The sequence below is a fragment of the Pieris brassicae genome, chromosome 12 (genome assembly GCF_905147105.1).
Source record: "Pieris brassicae chromosome 12, ilPieBrab1.1, whole genome shotgun sequence".
Taxonomy (NCBI): domain Eukaryota; kingdom Metazoa; phylum Arthropoda; class Insecta; order Lepidoptera; family Pieridae; genus Pieris; species Pieris brassicae.
The window spans coordinates 4,159,141-4,179,521 of NC_059676.1; the positions used below are offsets into that span (position 1 = coordinate 4,159,141).

General features: G+C 31.7%; 1 protein-coding gene across 2 annotated transcripts in view; it reads right to left on the bottom strand.

Moving 5' to 3' along the window:
* The window catches only part of LOC123717042, a 61,388-nt gene that overhangs the window by 34,088 nt on the left and 6,919 nt on the right, over positions 1 to 20,381 (bottom strand). For both annotated transcript variants that reach the window (XM_045672799.1, XM_045672798.1), the window contains exons 2-3: positions 12,281 to 12,649; positions 552 to 716 (exon numbers count right to left, since the gene is read on the bottom strand). In XM_045672799.1, coding sequence (XP_045528755.1) covers positions 552 to 716; positions 12,281 to 12,649 — 534 coding nt within the window. The remainder of the gene's footprint in view (positions 1 to 551; positions 717 to 12,280; positions 12,650 to 20,381) is intronic.

Below are 20,381 nucleotides of genomic sequence, written 5' to 3' on the forward strand. Positions count from 1 at the left end.
TCGTGTATTGTAATCTGATTGTATTTATAATGTATATTTTCCGATTAAGTCTTTTATGGGTGAGGACGCTTTTTATCATTTATATTTAAGTAGGGTAGAGATTTTTGCATTTCAGTATATGAACGTTATTAATACACTATTGGTAACGGGATAAGAACTTTCTTTTAATTTATTTCTTCGTACCTAGGACATACAACTCCACTACGAGCTGAAATGGGAAGAAGACTCAGTGGAAGGGATGCCCATCTCCTAACACCATAACTCCTTTTCGAGGGAGTCACAAGGATAGGCCACCGAAGCCCTGGTAGAATGCGAAAGCGACTCTGAGAGTCTCTCTATGTAGGAGGAGTGTTTTAGTGGGTATTGCTTATCCGGCTCTCCCAGTAGTAGAGATGATGCCTGGTGTAAATCGAGAACATATCCTCGTAGCATTGAACTGCAGGAAATGCGCAAATAGCATCTCTCCTCGGTTTTAAAAATAAATGTGTTGAATCTATACGCAGAACATTTATATACAAAGTTTCAACAAAATGAGACAAGTAAAAACTTACCATCAGTAATAAATGGATATATGGCACGCAATTCCGCTTCGTACTCTTCTAGTGAAATAGCTGGTGTTATCGGAGGAACACAGTCATCTTCAGGCGAACGCTCAGATCCATAACCTTGATCGAAGCCTGGGTCCTGTAGCTTCCAGACCGGTTCTGCATCGGATCCTGGAACATCAAAATTAAGGTATCTTAACACCTGAGGAAGGCTTTACCCGAGAAGGGGTTCTGATTAGTGAAGGAAGTGACGACAACGATAGCAATGAAAAATAAATAATAAATCTAAATTGTAGACAATTGATAAGAAATTAACGGGCTTTATAATTACTAAGTATGGAATATAAGCAAATACAACTTCTTTTCCGGATATACCTACACGCGAACTTTACACGTTATTTATATTTTCCTAGGTAATTCGTTTCGAGTGCTTTTCAAGGCGATAAAGAAGCAATTAAACTGAATGTTCTACAATTTTGGCATTTTGTAAATTTTAATGTGTATTGCTTTGAATTAAATGTCTTGTATCGCGTTAATTTTAATTATTAGCATCCTTGACCTTTCTTCTCTTACGCATTTGTTTCTTTTGGCAAAATGTAATAGCAATATACACTAGACTTACTGTTTTAAGTTGATAAAGTACTAAACACGGTAAATAATTTAAATCTACCAAGTAGTTTTTAAGTAATAAATATAAATATTTAAACTAAGATTAGTGTTGTCCTACTGGCTTAAGCGTGTAAGTGAACCCACAGTCCTGGAATGCGTGGCTGTGAATGAACAATGAACAGAAATCCTCGGAGCAGTGAGGTCACTCCGTAAAGCCTACGAAGTGTCCAAGAAATTTCTGAACTTCTGGAAGGAGCTAGGCAGACTTAGTCAGCCAGGACGCACAACGGCCCAAATGGGCGTCTAATAACGGAAATTCGGTCCACACTGTACTTACTATACTAAACATTTATTATTATATAGACTAATAATTGGCTACCCGCACTATATATGCACTACAACACTAGACTATTTAATTCATATCGTTATTGTTCAAAAAAGATATCCTTAAAACACAATACATTTAATGTGACTAATCAAGCCGATTTTAACACACAGGCTTCAGTTACACACGCCCACACAAATACGCAAGCACACCCTACTCTAGTTTATTAAGCTGTAAAGTTTTTTTTTCTATATATATATATATATATATAATGAATAAAACAATATTCTTATGTTACAAAATTTCAACAAAAACAATGGTTTGATATCTGAATAAATATTTTCGTAAATTCACTCAAGAGCTAATCTATTAAATTCATTTTCCGAGGAAGCAACGTTTTGCTCTCTTTTCAAAGTTGAAACTTTCCAGTGAAGCCTTTTTTAAACATCAGTTTCAAGTGGAATTTGATTAAGGATCCAAAAAGAAAATTTGAATTACAAATATTTCATCTTTAACGAATAAGTTCTAGGGAAGCTTTCTTTCGTTTGCGGATTTTATCGTTGTAATTTATTGTATATTAAGAGCGGGTAATATATTTTTATCATAAAGTTATAGGTAAATGTTAAAAAGGCGTATAGAAAACATCAGGTCTTTGCCTCAGATTTCATTTGTCAATCTAATAGGTAGCAAACAGGTAAGTAGCAAGTCGGTGATCAGCCTCCTGTGCCTGACACACGCCGGCGATATTTTTTGGTTGAGCCAAGCCGGTTTTCTCATTATGTTTTCCTTCACCGTTCGAGCGAATGGTAAATGCACACATAGAAAGAAAGAGTCCATTGGTGCACAGCTCTTACGCTGATGGGTGATTCGGTGATCCGTCCAGTTCTTAGTCTTAGATCTGGTCTAACTCCCAATACATGGAAGGTATTATCGTGACCCTCTTATGATATTACGAAGTCTTAAAGTCGCGTATTGGCATAATGATTTATGCCTCCTAACATCATTGAGGCTAAAATCGCAATAGGAGGACATATATATTCCAATACTGGAATTGCTGCGTCGAGAAAAGTAGAAGACAGGACTTTTCGAATTGGCTGACGGATAAGGAGAGTTTATAATTGTAGAGGATTTCTATTACTTACTAAAACGACAAAACTACCTATTTGATTGACAAATGAAATCTTAGACAAAGACCTAATATTTTCAGGCTGTAACTCCTCAGGATTTATTCAGTATTTAACTATGAATTTATTATTACGTTATAATAAATTCATAGTTAAATACTACGAGGTCTGTCTACTGAAAAGCGCGGCAGGCATACTAAAATACAACTTAATAGAGGCAGCTATATGTATAGACGTAAATTTCAGTTATTCCAACTAGATACTATAAATAACTATGAAACAATTATTAATAAAATACGTTAAATTCGACAAAATAGTATTTTAAATGTGATACTCGCATAAAAAAGGGCATATTATTTCGCCGTGTAATTCTTTATGTTTAGTAGAACGTTCTCCATTGTGAGTTAACAAAGAATTTCTTTTATCGTGTGCCATTTGTACGAAAAGCCATACAATATGCTCTCGCGTATTAAACATTAGTTTGTTGGCCGTACGGAAAATTACGCATATTAATTTTGTATAGTTTTCCTTCATACGCAAAATGTTACACCGTAGTACACAAATTGTATATGTATTGTAGTTGGTATTCGTTATTTAAACAGTTGCCAAGCCACGAGATATGAGAGAAATAATTATCTGTTTTTCGAAATATAAGGTAGGTAGGTAGGTAGGTACATGTAAAGATAATTTTTAATTGTGTTAAATGTAACCTGTAATTAAGCTGAACCAAGATACAAGTAATTCAGAGAGTGTAAGAAACTTTAATCCTGAACTTACATTGAATCTTCAGCAAAGAAACTTCGTCACTTAGAGAGAATTAAAGTTTTCTGCGATACTACCTTGTTACACACTATTGTAAGTTAAAAACAATGTATATTTCATTAAATATTTTACTATTTTTAGTACTAGTTTTATCTTAGTTTAGTAACGCGCAGCCCGGATATATGATGACCACTATTTAAGCCCACATACACACTTTCACGTACAAACCCCGACTTACATACAACACACCCGAACTAGGTTTTCTTGGTTAATATATCTTATTGAGTTTTGACTTCCTCTGTTTCGTAAATGTTTGAACCTTTTTGTATTTCGTATGTATTCCATATTTGGCTATACCTTTAGTATATTTTTTTGTTATATATAATTTAAGTAAGCTGTAGAAGTACGAAATAAACAAATTAAATCCAGCGGAAAATTCCTAATACCATCGGGTCAATAGATGGCGTTAATATCGTAAGAATTCCGTAACTAATCGTAATATGTATCGAATAGTTATCTGCCAATATGATTACGATCTCTCACTAACCACGATTAAGAAATAACACAAGAATGGTCGAGTTATGTAAAAAATTTAATCTCGTGTTTAGTTTTCTCTACTAAAAATGTTTTAATCTTTAGTTTCTCGTTCCGTTGCAACCTCCGTGACTAATGTTTCTGAGTATGACAATAAATTTGGGTTGATAGAAGTTGAAGACTGTCCCGTCATTACGTTAAATGATTTCTTATGTAATGCCAATTAGTAGTTATGTAACGTGCATATACCTTATTAGGTTTAATTCATAATATAAAACGAAATTTCTGCCTATCAATATCAATGCTTATTTTGACTAAATTACGTGAATTTTTAATATTATTGTATGAATTACGAGAAAGTCTTTCATTTCTCGGTTTAGTATATAAATATTTTCAAATAACGCGTCTTTAAAGGAATTTTATAAATTACTTATTCACTAGATCCTTTACTTAACCTTTTTATAACACGATATTAATATAGATTTTTGTTAAATTCGCTTATTATTAAATATTGTTGGGCTAATGTCAGTGAACTGTATTCACACACCGTACATATTTCATAAAGATATACCATATAAGTTGATTACTTGAGTATAAACACGCAACGTAGAAAAATACTTGCTTGATATAATAGGAGTGAAGTTTTTGTAAGAGAAGACATGCATCGCTTAAGACACTTATATTTTTAAACGACTTTAAAATACTTGCATGGGATGCAAACCTTCGACTTCACGAAGTTATGCATTAATTGATCTTTTTTAATATAGTAGCGGCCGAACGTTTTGATGGCTACCATACTGATATGCTGCCGTTGTGTATGACGTGCTGTAATAAATTAAAATAACGTACACAAAGATTTCAGTTTGGAACTGGAGGTTGTTTTTATCATTAAAGCTATATTTTACAACTATTTCTTCAAGGGACATAAAAATAGTTATAATTAAAGGTTACAACAAAGTAATTCATAATAGGCGTTAAATACCCAAAGAATTTTATGATTCATAGAAAATGTTACTTATGGTTACACCATCAATAGAAAATTGACGATGACCAACTTGCCTAAAATTTAAAACATTACACAACTAAGACTTAGAAGATATGATAGGTATATAAATAAGTAAAACTCAGACAAAACTGACCGAATTTTTATATAAAATGATAAATGTGGATAGCTAAATATCGCTTTGTACAATATTTTTTGAAGCCATATTTGATATTCTACAAAATAATGACTACACTCTTTCAAACAGAAGCGTTTGTTTAAACCAAACTCTGTGGGGCAAGAAATAAAGATAAGTAAATTAGTCATATAATTGTATACGTCACTGAATGTAAAATAATTTTATATTTAAATATGACGAGTAGATTAATAAATGGGTTTTAAATAATTACCGCACAGCAGCCAAAAATTTTATAGGTTTCACGTTTCACATTTCTCTTAATCATCGAGATAATCGTTTTAAAGTCGTGTTAAAAAATTCCATCTATGGTTTATAGAACGCGAATTGAATTGCAAATAATTAAAAGCATATATGAAAGAAACGAAGCGAATCGCGTAAAATATTTAATCAGAAACTGTTTATCTTTATAAGTGTTTGTAATGCGCTCAGTTTTGTAGTAAAAATATAGTGCTAATTCCTATTAGCACTCTATATTCTACGGATTCCTCATCACTACTGATTACTGATCAGTAAAGCTATTTTTGTATGGAATTAAATGTTTAACGAATGTTTTTACTTTTTAAATTGAAAAGTTACCTTATTTAAAGTTTCCAAGTTAAATTATTCACTGGATCAAACAAGATAGTACTGTTAGTGAAAAAATATAATTTAAAATATTCTACAAAATATCTATTATCTATTTTATATTATTTAATTTAAAAAAAGCAGTAATTGTAGTAGTTGAATTTAATTAAGTATTATTACATTATTGTAATGTATGTCGACGCTTCGGTGGACGGAGAAATTGTGACCAATTTGTGTTCCACAGTCACGTATTTTTCTGTATTTAGAAAAAATAAAAAACTTCAAATAATCCGGAGAACCAGTTCAAGGTGTAATTTTTTTGTGTATGCAAAGATGCTTCGTCCGCAGAATTTTCTGGTTAATTGAGGTGATAAATGATTCGGATTTAGTTATAATCGAATATGATGTTCATATCCAAGATTATAGGCAATACAAAACCATTCAATAGAAATAAGAAATATTGATTCAAATTAAAATGTTTTTAATTTTAATATCAATGACGTTTTATAGGGCTAAAAATATAGATTATTTAATGTATTTTTTTAATTTGTTTCGGTTCCATTAAGCTTTCAATCACTGTTATCTTTAATTTTTAAGAGAAATTACATGCAGTTCTTTAAGGCGAATGACCTTTCTTGAAATTTAAAACAAACTATAAGTATGAGTTACTCAAGATATAATAGCTAATATATACGACTAATAATTATATTTTTTTCTACAAAAATCCTGTTGATCAACAATCCTTGGAAATATTGTAAATATTATATTTGTATGTTAATCGTTACTTAGTCATATTTAAAAATAAAATTAAATAAATAAATATTTTATTAGTTAAGATTATTATTATTATTAGTTAAGGCCGTTTCTGGTTTACATCCCAAAAAAATCTATGATATCCATGATCCATGTCGATAGACAGAGATGGCATATTATAATATGACACAAAAAAACCTACTTAACTTCTAAAGGTGTTGTTTTTTTAAATTTTAGTACTTTGTTTTTACTTTTTCACGGAACTGAAGTCTAATCTATGGCCTCATGATGTGAGTTTGTTTACGTTCTTCACTTGCCAATGATGTGACCAATTTTTACTGGCCAGTACTAAATATACCACTAACATTACGATTGGGCTACGATATTTATAACATTATGACTCCGTCATAATTATTGTACATTAACCTATTTATAATTTATTTATGACATAAATAGGTTATGACGTCTAACTACGTCAACGAGTGTTTGACGTCAGAACTCACGCTACTGTAGTGAATTGATTAATGATTGACAATATTTTTTGTTCGTATATAAATGCTCGGTCAAAATTCCTCATTCTTTAATTAATGCTAAAAAACTTATTAAACTAAACTGTAAAGAAATAGTTTGACTGTGACCTTTGTTTCGCTAGGAGGAAATGCTGCTAGCATAAATGGAACAGGAAGCCAACAACAGGGAACACAAGGAAGTTAAAAATTTTTTTGTGTTTTTTGTTATCACTATGTACAGGTAATGAATTTATAACCTTCTAGTACTTATTGTACTGGGCGATTGGATTACTTAACATTATATTCTCTAACTCTCAGCAGTAATCCCAACTATCTTCTAACCACGTACAAAAAGTTCTTCGAATATCCTTAGTCCCGATGTCGCAAACTATACAAGACATGAAGTGCATTACAGAGTACTGACGCAGGTTAGCCTTTTGTCTGTTCTATAAAAATAAAATCTAATTGTTTAATCCACATTTTCTCTACGTTTCATATGACGAAGGTTCAGAGTAGATTTAGAATACGATATAGTATTTAATTAAGCCATTTTACTTAAACATTTTATATTTAACTGTATTTTTATTTTGTTTGTTGCTTATTTATATCTGCCTAACGTTAGAGAGGCGATTTATCACTTCACGTTGTAAGTAAACCCATATTGATCGCGGCAAGCCATATATAATAATAATAAAGTTTGTTCGCTTCTTCAAAATATTGTATTTTACAGATTTACCATAGTACTTCTGTGGTAATTGGTTATCAGCCCTCCATCTCGGGTAGAAAATATAAAGATTACTATATACTATGACTAAACTAAACAAACAAAATAAAACTGAAGCATGCGTGATTATGGGTATGTGAATATGTGCAAGGGTGTGTGAAAGAATTTAATCTTATGTCTCCCTCGAACGGCTATGTGAAACTAATTTTCGTAATCAAGGATTTTTTAAATGTATTTTCCTAGTTCATTTGTAAGAACGTCGGTCTAATTACAACCTCAAAAATCAGATACGGGAATTGCAATTTATATTGGCTCTTAACGGGGATAGGCAACATTTTTACATTGCAACTAAAGTTATACTATAACGAACGGCTTCGTCTGTTAGTTTAATAACACAATTGGACTTTAATGAGAAAGATTTTCTTTTATAAGTTTAAATTATAGGTTTAGTTAATTATGCGAAAAAGGAAAAAAAGACATTTAATTTTTTAATTATTTTCAAAATATTTTCGTACGAAAAAACACTATCCAACTGGCATTTTAGATACCAGTTTATGAAATTGGTCTTACAACGTAAAATATAACCATCAAAATTAAAACCTAGCACGATATTCCTACTACATTATATATATGTACTACTATTTTCAGGATAACAACTTGTTTCGTTAATATTGTCTTTGAAATCTTTTTGCTCCAGAAAGAAAAAATCGCCGAATATCGTAGCGAGATTTCTGCGTTACGGATGCGTGTACATACATATAATAGCCCTTTAGTACAGTATTGCTCAAGTACTTTTTCCGTGTGGTAATTACTGAGCATGTACCCGAAATATTAAGGAGCTACAGATCCGAACTGGAAGATTTCTGCAGTAAGATAGTGAAATGCGTCACTTACTGTAACAAGAGCGTTCCGGAGGCGAGACGACGGGCCCCCACTCGCCCATGAATATAGAATAGGAATAGTTATATATATACATATATATATATCTTTACATTTATATTAGTACAGAATATGTGTATAAAAAAGGTTCCGAACTCCAAGAGTCAGGGGGATTATGGGAAATTAATATATAAAATAAGTACTATTTCGTCGTATAATATAATAAAGTATAGATTTGTTTTCAGAAAGTGATTATCTAATTCGGGATATTTTTTTCTTCAGTTTTGTCTCGATAGCTAATTTTATAAATGTATCGGCTCTCGGGCGGTCGTCCTTGACCCGACATAGCATTTGAGCGCAGTTGTGACGTCATCGCTAACTTTTACTAACCCCTAACCAAACTTGGCGCAGCGTGTGATTCTTATATAATATGAAACAATGGTATTTCTGAAGGAAAATAACATGATATTTTTAATAAGGAATTTACATAATATTTACTTATTAAACTTTACTATTCTATTACATTAAACCTCTTTGTAAAACAAAATACTCAATTAAATGTAAAGATCCTAAAAAATATTTCTACAATTCGATTTAGGATATTGACTCAATTATTGATCAAGACAAAAATTATTCACTCCAAAACGATTTGTCACAGAGAAACTAGCGAGAGAGCTACTTGTAAAATGATAAATGAAGAACCTATATTATACGTATGACAATATTAGATGTTTGTGCATTGAAAATAGCTTAACCTAACCGTTTTACAACGTAAGTTATTGAAACAATGAAAGAACTTCACCAATAGTGTTTATTATTGCTCCACTAAGACATCGCTTAATAAGCATTAAACGAATGGTACACCCATTCTTAAACAGGTCAACAAACATTTCATTAGATGTTATAGGAAACTAACCTCGCACATAGCACGCACATGTCCTATCAACTGAGCTACCGAGCTCCACTAATTTTAAACAACACCATGAGTGGAGTTCACAAAGTCCTCCGCCTGCAGTCACCAATTCTGCGTATGAATTATCTGCTTAAACGTTTCCTTAGTTCCACACCAAACTATCTTGCGACTGGTTTGGGAAGGCTGAGACGAAGTTAAGATGTTTTTTTAATAGTTATACAATGTACTAGTATGTAGTTTTTGAATTACTTATATTATAATAAATTTTTGGACTTTATATGATGTAAACCACAAAATCTAATTGAAAAAGCGATGGCGAGTATAATCCCTTTTACGAGAAATGAAAACAGCGGATTAAAAATTAGGTTACTAAAAACATTAAAAAGAATTGAGTTCGTTGCATGCGCGCTGGCCAAAAAACCACTTCGGATTGCATTTCGAGCGAGGGATGCCTCATCATGGCTCAGTTGAATGCTAAAATGTACTCCGAGTTCTCATTTACTAACACAAACTCTTAATAAACGGCCGCTGTAAGTATTAAGAGACGAAAACGAATATATGGGTTTTACAAATGTGCCTAGGAAAAACATTTATTTAAAGATTTAAATGAAAATAATGAATTACTAACGTCCAATATGAAAGTCTTTTTAACAGATATCAATATTTAAGTTTATAAATTTTTCCGGTATTCAGAAAATTCTGAAAATTCAGTTCGTATAGAGTATTTGTATATTTAATTTTAGTCACAGTATATGTTTACTTTAGAATTATACCGTTTAACGCTTTGTAACGTAAAGTAAGCAAAGTGTTTTTAAAATATATAAAGAAGTCAACTTAGGGTCTAGAAGAGAGCGTACCAATTCTTTAAAGGCCGGCAACGCACTCACGAGCCCTCTGCCGTTGAGAGTCATCGCTTAACTTCACTTTAACGTGTGCACCACACGGGCAGGAGACTCACATCTGTTCTATAAAAAAAGAAGTAAAAATAATTTCGGAAAACTCCAACGATCTTTTCCTTTTGGCCATCGTTACAGTACGATAAGGTTGTACAGTCTTTAAGAAGATTATTTGCTAATCTCACTAATGCCTTGTTAATGCAATCTTTACTTACCGACATGGCTTGATTTGTAGTAGCCTTTGTGAATTTAATCTCGCAAAAACTCTGGATGCTTTTAAGGGAATTATATTTTTGCTTGAGGATATACTTCTTGTGTATCTCTTATCTTAAAATAAATGGACGGAGAAGCAAGAAAATGGTTTTGTTGAGAGATTAGGCTGTAGTAGTTATCTTTTATGTAATTGTTGTATATTTGGTGCTTTACACATTCATGGAACGGAACACACAAATACATTCACAAGACATAGGACGAAAGATTTCATCTAGCCTCAGTAACGAAATAAATAAAACTTTTGAAGGACTTTTATGGCGACGAAATTCAGTGCTTATAAATAAATTCAATGTTTTTGTTTAGAATATATAGTTAAGTATGTATATAGACATAGATGCTTCTAGATGTCAACTCAGACATACTTCACATAAATGGGTGATTAGTTGTGTAATCTCCACATCAAAACATAACAATTGTTTTTTTTCATATTTATAATTATGGCCGCTTTTCCTTTCACAAATTTATTAATTTATACTACGTTACCATAATATACATAATTATACAAAAAAAAACAAAATGTATGTAGGTTACATAAGATATTAGGCAACACCCGGCCATATCGCTAACAATCGATTTCTTCCAGGCAACCCTAATATGGGACAATAAAAAAAAGAAACACCTACAGAGGGTAAAGTACAAGAAGTGCATAATTAATTAACGAAAAAAACTCAAAATAACATGCAACTATAACTAAAATTAAGAAAAAAATATAAATAATAATATGTATAAACAGACGTGTAAAAGCTCTGCCAAAGGTTAATTGACTCACAATTAATATATATAAGCAGTAGCTAATTACGAGGTAGAAGAAAAATGATCAAAAAGAAGATTTGAAAGAAGACAGACGTGATTGTAATAAGTAAATTTATTTTTTATTGAAAACTTTTAGTCAAAAGATACATTGTGTAAGTCTTTCCGAATTTGTCGTAAAGTTTTGAACTTGGTTGTTTATAACATTTCGAGACAAAGTTTTGGAGCCCCAATACATTATTCGCAAAGTAATATTGTCGCCATAATTTTTTTGCTGAATGAACAGTGGCAAGAAACATAGTAATAAATAATGAAAAGGTCACAATCAAACACAGACCACTATCTTAATAGATAAATGAATGGCTTAGTGCCACAGTCACCACGTTCATTGGTTCGTATAGCGTAGCGTATATTAAAAAATCTTAGGTAAACCGAGTAACGTTTTTATTCATGAATTATACCGAGTATTACATCAACCTCATCCTTGGTGTCACAATGGGTTTTAATCGGCTTTAAAATGGTTTTGCCTCCGCATACTTGGGAATAGCACTTAGATGCTCACAGTACCTAGACGGAAAACTTGGCAGTTTAAAGTTTATAGTACTCGAGTTGCGGAATGGGATTTAGAGTAAACTGCTTGCTTTTATTCTTTTCATGCGACACGTTTCGTGAATGCTTTTAAAGAAATTCAAAATTGGCAAAATGTTTTACACAAATTTTATTTTTAAACGGGTTCCATGAAAATCTTTTAATCCAGCTATTTGGAACACGAGCTGAGAGGTACTTAAGACAGTTTTCTTTTTGGTACATTTTAAGTCTAAAATCAAACGTAAACCATACTTCAATATTATGTTGGACTAATAATTTTCTTGCACGTTTTTCGATTGTGGGAACAATGTACATACATACATATTAATTAATTCATCTATAATTACTAACCAGACTTAGAAATCCTGTAGCGAAGTCCTCGTCCACCCTTCGGATGGCACCTATACGTCGCGAACTCTCCATAGTTATTATTCACACGACTGTAGTCGGCTAGGTGTCTGTTTCCATCGAGATGGTTTGGCAAGGACCTATTCCAGGCCATAACATCGCCGACAACCGAGCCGCATACTGAGGATTCTGACTGACTTTTCGTCTCGCCATTACAAAGATCACCGCTGGATCGTGCGCGGCGTCCCTTCAGACCCTTGGCAGAGTGCTGGCTGATATTGGAGCCCATTGCGAGGGTGGACCTCACAAGGGCTCCGCGGCCCGCATTGCGCCACTCATCCGATGACGCACGCTTATTGCGATGATCTTTATCTGAAAATAAATGTCAGTTTATATATTAGCGTGAGACTTAACAGTGATCTTGAGATTTTTTATTTTGGGTTAGGATTATATATATATCTTGTATATAATTTGAGTGAATATGTAAAAGTAGAACTTATATAAAATTGTTATCGGGTTATTAATCAGATCAGAAACAGATAAAAACTTATTGTTTACAGTTGAAAGTACATTAAAAGCTATAATGAACTACGAAAACGGTAGCTGAATCACCCCAAGAACTTTTTAAAAATAAAGCGATGATTTTACGCGCACCACAGACATAAGTAAATATGATTTTACGTCAACTAAAAATAGATCATAATAAAACTATTCCAACACGCTTAGAAGCCATAATATGATAAATCGGTTTATGTTTAATGATGACGTTGATCACTGATGGCCGATATTCTCAGAAAACTGATAAGCGCTTAATGGTGTATTCTTTGAGAAACAGCCTCCGTTCTAGTACATTCTCGATTACCTTGAATAATAGCGATTAGGAACAATGGACTCACTGTATTCAGCGCGAATTTCATTCCTTCAATGTTCGTAATCTAGGTTATGAATAATATTTTTACGTTAGTAATGAGACTTGAAGAACAGTTACTGGGAATGTTTTCTATGTGTAAATCGATAATGCTATTATAAATAATTGTATTAGTTATGCCCCGGTTTTAACTTAAAAATCAATTTTGTCGTGGTTATATAATCTATAAAAAAAAGAAATATTAAGTGGACATTATTACAAATAAATGCTGTAGAATCCAGTATAATATTGTAATGGGGAAAGAATGACCATATTACCAATACCCCACAGTCCACTGAACGTATTAATCGATTTGATTACTAAACAGATTTTGCTAATCTGTGTAATGGTCAAAAGTAGCACATGTACGTTGTTAGTACTAGTAGGTACGTTACAAAATCTGTTGTTATGGCAAATTAGATTAAGATTAATTTTATTTCATAATTTAGTATTTATGAAAAAGTAACCTTAAACAGGTGTTGATAGGCGATGAGTTAATCTAAGTTAACATTTTATGGATATCTCTCGTTATTTTCACTATAGATTTAAAAGTCTAAAAATTTTAGGTAAATTTGTCAAACCACGGCTTCACCAAACAGCTTCAAATTTTTTTCAACATATTTCCATCAGTCGGCAATGGTGTACCATGTAATAATATGGTGGCGCATGCTCATTAATCCCATAATAATAAAAACATTATAATGATTTGTAAAATAAATGTTTTAAGGCCGTGACTCAACAAATTTACCAAATTTTTTATTCACATTTTTTTATTATTCAAATTGTTTGAAGGCTCTGATTTTGTTTTCCATGATTTTTATCATGTTTACCTTTGTATCATAATTAAATGATGTTTGTTTAAAAATAATATATATACATCCTCTTTATAAAATGAAGTGTAAAGTTTTTAGAGTAACAATCTTACAATGAAACAAATGCCATCTTAACTTATGAACTTAAGCCAAGAATACTTTTTATCTACAAGACACTTTAAAACTCCTACAATTTATGATGGTAATTTATATTAGAGTATAATGGTTTCTGGCTTTAAGTATCGTCTTATTCTTCTATAGCAGATGTAATTATATATGATAAGTGATAATTAGGAATATAATGATAAAAAACAATTATCAAATGGACCATTATTTTTTTCGAATTACAGACACACTCCCTCCACTGGCTCTGTGACCCAAAATGCCAGGCACTGTTCCAGCTGGGTCACCGCTGGATCAGCAGATTAGAATATCTACTGCAGCTGAAAGCTAGCGATAGGCGGAAAGTGGCACTGGACCGGGAGTACCTTTTACGTATAATATATGTATAATATATATAAATTACGTAAATTTATTTGATTTAAATTAATTATAGTGAATATTGTAATCGGAAAATATGTTTTGATTGATATTTCATTTATAGGCATGTAAGTACATACTAATTTAGGAGATGGAGCTTGTAAATAATTATAAATCTATCTACATTTAGTAGGTAGAATTTATAGCAGAAATCTTACCCTGAATTAAATTCGTTAAGAAATTTCATTTTCAAGTAACCCAAAAGATTTTTAATTCAATCAAGATTGCTCCGGTATACCATAGCATCACATGCGTTACAAAATTTCTTATTCGAGCGGTGGTGCAAGATGTTTTCCTCCTATTTTTTTGTAACCAAGTAATGTGATCTTATCAAATGTAAACTTACATATTTATTAGTATCAGAAAAATAGAATCCTTTAATCTGTTTTGCCATCTATGAATTTACGCACTGTTTCCAAGGGAAATTTTTAGTGTACACAATATCATTTTAGTATCTGTAGTGTGCTTCAATCGTGAATTTTTTTTTATCGATAAAGAGAATATTTCTGTTCTTGTCTTATAATACGCGACAGAGTCCTAGCGGGACATACTGCTGATACCAAGCTTTGGAAGTGTCTGGAATATGACCGACGGCTCCATACCCACTTTGTGCAAGGCGATCACTGCAATCCTATTTTCTTTAACACCCCATTCGATATTGTAATTTGATAATAAACACGAAATCATATGTGAAATGGCGCAAATTCGCAAGACGTTTTTCAAATACATGTTCCAAATTCAATATATTATGTAATTAAAAAGTTGAAAAAAAAAAGTTTTTATGTAATATGTTTGGCCAGACTAGTTTCATAAAATAAAAACTAACTAAAACCACAGATAATGTAAACGATTAAAAGTAAATTCAAAAATGGAACGCTCTGAGTTGTCTATTGAATTGGAGGCCAAAGATGCCGCGGGAAATTCCGTGTTACATTTCGTTATGCAAACTATGCGATTCGAATAGTTCTAAGCAATAGCGGTTTTTGACAACATTATTGCGTGGGCGTTCTTATTCACGAAACGGTTTTTGCAGGGAGACGTAGAAACGTTATCAAAATGCATTCAGTCACGAAGGTGTGTGACTTTGATCATTAGGGCAATCGTATTAGTTCCGGTCTATAGGGAATATAAGTTTCTAAAGAGAAATTAATTTTAATGTTTTATTTAGATATTAATTAAGTACAAGTAGGTAGTACAAGGAGTGAAGTAAACAATATAATGAATAGTTCCAGAAAGAGTTTCAAATGTAAATAAAGAACAGACTAAATGAAAAAAGTGAATTTTAACGAAAGTCATATTTTGGGATAGTATTCAATATTACGTTCTCAACATGAATACAGTCGTATCCGGTAAGTATGAAGTATAGTATTGTCGTTTGTTAAAATATCTTTTACACATTAAGAAAAACACTTTTTGAACGGATTAAAGCTTATAATTATTTACATAAATCTAAATTTTACCGACGTTTCGCGTGCTTTTCAGCGTGCGTGGTCACGGTGACCACGGTGTAATAATAATACATAGCTTTAATCCGTTCAAAAAGTGTTTATCTTATGTATGAAGTATAATTGGTATGCCTTATATTTGCGGTATATTATTATTTCTTTCAGTACATAATCTGTTGTTTTGTATCTACTGTAGCTTCGTAAGAATAGGGTTAAAAATTAATTCATGAATTGTTGTTTACTAATGTTTAGATTGGATCGATTCGTAGAAACTATAATCGTGCTTCAAAGATTTCTCGTATCGTAAAAGTGCTATTCATTGTGATGTTACAGGTGAGAGGCTATTTTCACATGCTATGGAAATCTGTGATATTGGAAAGTTGATATTCAAATCTCTGCTTTATACAGAGATTATACAAGTACCAATTACAACCACTGCACACACGCATTACACAATAAAACCTTTTTCTTTTTAAAGAAATTGTTATTTGTCTATTATTATTCTCTTTAATTATTTTTATTTTTTTATTGTTGTTATTTTTTGTGTTTTTGTGTGTGTGTTTTGTTAGTAATAAATGTTATGTCTATGTCTATGTCAATCTGTGTACTATAGCACAAAGTGAATTAAGTAGTTTAAAAACGAAGTCAATTATCTTAAGTATTCTCTTTTTGTCAAATATTATTTGCGCGGTTATGAAAAGAGACGGATGAGTACCGTAATCGGTGCAATTATACTGATTTATTTCAATGAATAATATCTACAGAGCCACTCAGGTATGCGTTAGTGTTTGTCAACCTTTTCCTTATGTGTGTGCACACATACACACTTAAAAACCTTAAATACTTTTTGACCGTGCTTATCACTCTCAGGTTACTTTTCAAATAAACAAGCAAGACAAAATATTCCTTTTTGAATGGGGCTTTATGAATAAGATTAAGTGCGTCGAAAGCCTAACTCACTCACCAGATACTTTTAATGATAACTTTTATTTCCTTCCCTTTATATAATAATGTGAAATATTATAAAAAAATAATTTTATGCACGGCTAATAATGGCGGACGCAATTAGTAAAATATAGAAAAATATAAGTTTATGTTTACGCGTACCCATAGGTACAGGATGCTAATGTCAGTATTGTGTGAGTGTTAAAAATATCAAAAAAAACATTCGTTTTGAAATACGGAAATAATATCAATGCCTCAATTTTAGTCTAGAAAACTCATCCAAAGTAAAAATAATGAAATCAAGAAAGTTGATATTACAGCGATTAAAACTACATCTCTTCTTTATGAATATGGAAAAAAATGCAAATATAAATGACAGTCGACGGAGATGCAAAGCAAAAGTTTTAAGCTTTGTAAAGTTTCGATTTAGTACTGACAACTTCTGGTAACGATTATAGAGAGCTTTCAGCGTCGATATTGCTTTAGTTAAATGACAACTATAAATTATACTAATACATTTGTAATAAAAGTCCATTGTCATTTATTAACGTATCATAGGCGTTAAAGACTGATTGAATGATTGTTAGTCTAATAGTTGCACAACAAACCAGAGACAATATATATAAGTATGGTTATTGTGAAGTTTTTGTCGGCCACTTTTTAACACATTTCCATATCTAGTTTCGAGTAAATTATTTGTTAGTATAAGAAATAATTACTTATTTTTGTGTAAATAATGTAATATGAAATTTTTGTCTTAAAATAATACATTGTTTTTTTGAAATATAGTGGCTATTCAGATTGTTTAAAATATGTTTGTTGCGCTAACTGGGCCTAGTTTTCACAGGTAATATTTTTTTGTTTAAACAGGTAACAAAATAGTTAAATAAAAAAAGGCTAACAAAACATTGATTTATATGAAAATATTAGTTTTCACTTTCTTTAATATTCGATCATTGACTAACATGTTCGATCCGATATGGAAAATCTGATTTGAAAACTTGTTCGGTTTTTTTTAAATTTAAATTCCTGTTCATATTGTTAAACATAATATATAAAAGAGCATACACTTAAATCCATAATCTTCATCGCTCAGTAAAGTATTAATAAAGTCTAGCGAAGGGAGACTGTATTTATAGTACGGAATGCGCCCACCTTCCCGCAGGCAATAATATTATCACTGTCAAGTTCATTATTCACTGTCCATAAAGATTAAACATTTATTTTTAGTAATATAGCCTTTCTCGGCTTCGGAAATATTTTATGAATAAATGTAGCCTATGTTACTTAGGGATAATGTAGCAATCGGAAGTTTTTTTTTATATAAAACGGTTGCAAACGAGCAGGAGGCTGATATTAAGTGATACCGCGGCCCATGGACACTCTCAATGCCAGAGGGCATCCGTTGCCGGGCTTTTAAAAATTGGTACGCTGTTTTATTGAAGGACTCTCAGTCGAATTGGTTTGGAAATACTTCAGTGGGCAGCTAGTTCTACATAGTGATGGTGCGCGGCAAAAACAATCTTAAAAACGCTCAGTTTTGGAACGACGGTTTCGAGGTGATAAGTGAAGGATGTTTTTAAATTGGTTTAGTTTTGAATTAAGCAAAAAAATATTATTTAATTTTCTAATACAAGACCAATAAAAATAATAAATAATGTAATTAAATAATTTTTAGTGCATTTTGTTCTATTATTTTTAAAGGTATAAAAATATTTATTCCCTTCGTTAACGCCTTTAATGAAACTCTTCGGCATTATATTATTAATATACATATGTGTAAAGCACGTACCTAGTAGATATATTATTTGTATGATATATTATCTATAATCAACTATAAAGTACAAACTTTTTCGAAATTCGTTTTAAAAAATAACTTATAATATTTACGCACATTATAAATTTCTTATTTACGTTGCCGGCTGATAGACAAATAGATTATAACGATAACACTGATTACATATTTCCGTATAACACACCTATATTTATTAGGAAATATAGTAGTAGATAATAAAACGATTAGTTTTAATTGGTAATATTTTTCATATAGTATCGTATTGATAATTTCTTTATGATATTATATGATATTTACGTCCTCGCCAGTTTCGTTTATTCAATGAATTATACATACACAAAAAATCTAGTTTCGGTCCCATAAAAGTTTGAAGCGCCACTGGACTAATATTAGTAGAATGAAGAATAAAACTAAACATTTATTCCAAACGCAAAGAAGTATAGAAACATAAGTATTTCTGAGTTGTATGTAAAGTTGTCACTAGAACGTAAGGTTTAGGGTAAGATTCGGAGGCCGGAAGCGCGAAGATTGACTTCCGCATGTCAGAAAGCCAATATGTTTTTGACATACGGATGTCATACTTAATGTGTTGTTACGAAACAAACTAGTTCAAACCGCCTACCAATACTATCAATAGTTCGCGTTATCGCTAGAGGGTTACAAAAGAACGGGGTAAAAACTAAAAATCTCTTATGTGGCAAAAGTGGTACAAATAATTTCATCGAATAATAAATACTGTAAGTCAACTGTAACGCGTTATACAACGACTCCTATTGTTTTTATGACCTTTATTAACGGTTGATTGAATAATGATGGACTTTATAATAAAGATGACACAGATTTTATTATAACTATCAATTGTTTTTCGTTACATTGTCCCTGAATGACTTCACTTAGCACCAGCTTATAAGGACCTTTAGGACCTCGCAGAGGTCAATCGGAGTTGCTCAAGGTTAGGTAAAACCAGATGAATTTTTAAATATAACGTATAAAAAGTATCTTTTGCGTTGCTTATTTATTGTTTTTACATTTTAAGTATTTACTCAGTTGTGGTTAGCGAGTCCTTCATTACAAAGTGGGCAATAAATACGCGTTAATTGGCATTAAAATGTATGAAGACAAAATACTTTCACACTTTTCGTCTTTTATTTCGGTTACCTAATTAATATATACTCGCAAATAATAATTTAGGCCTAAAACTAACAAATGTTTCTATTAAGTATACGAAACACGTAATGTAGAAAGCTGAATATTTACTTAAAACTTTATAAGCTCGTGCCAGGGCTGGCTTGGCACGAAATGGATACATGTACCAGACAACACAACTATTATTCCGAATAATCTTTTAGACTTGCAAACCAATCGTGATTTAAGTTCATTCGTATACTATGTTATTAAGGCGACTTGTTTTATGTAAAACAAATTTATATAATAAACCACTAACTCACAAGGCAATACCCTTCAAGAAAAGAGGGTACCAATTCTTATAACTCGCGTACTATCTGTCACTGAGTGTAGCGGTATCACTTAACATGAGGTCAGCCTCCTGCCCGTTTGCTGTACTACAATAAAGATGTTTGACATGTCTCTGTGTGACATCCATGTCAATGCCAATGCTGCAAATCGATGGAACTACAGTATTTTTTAATTCTAATCATTC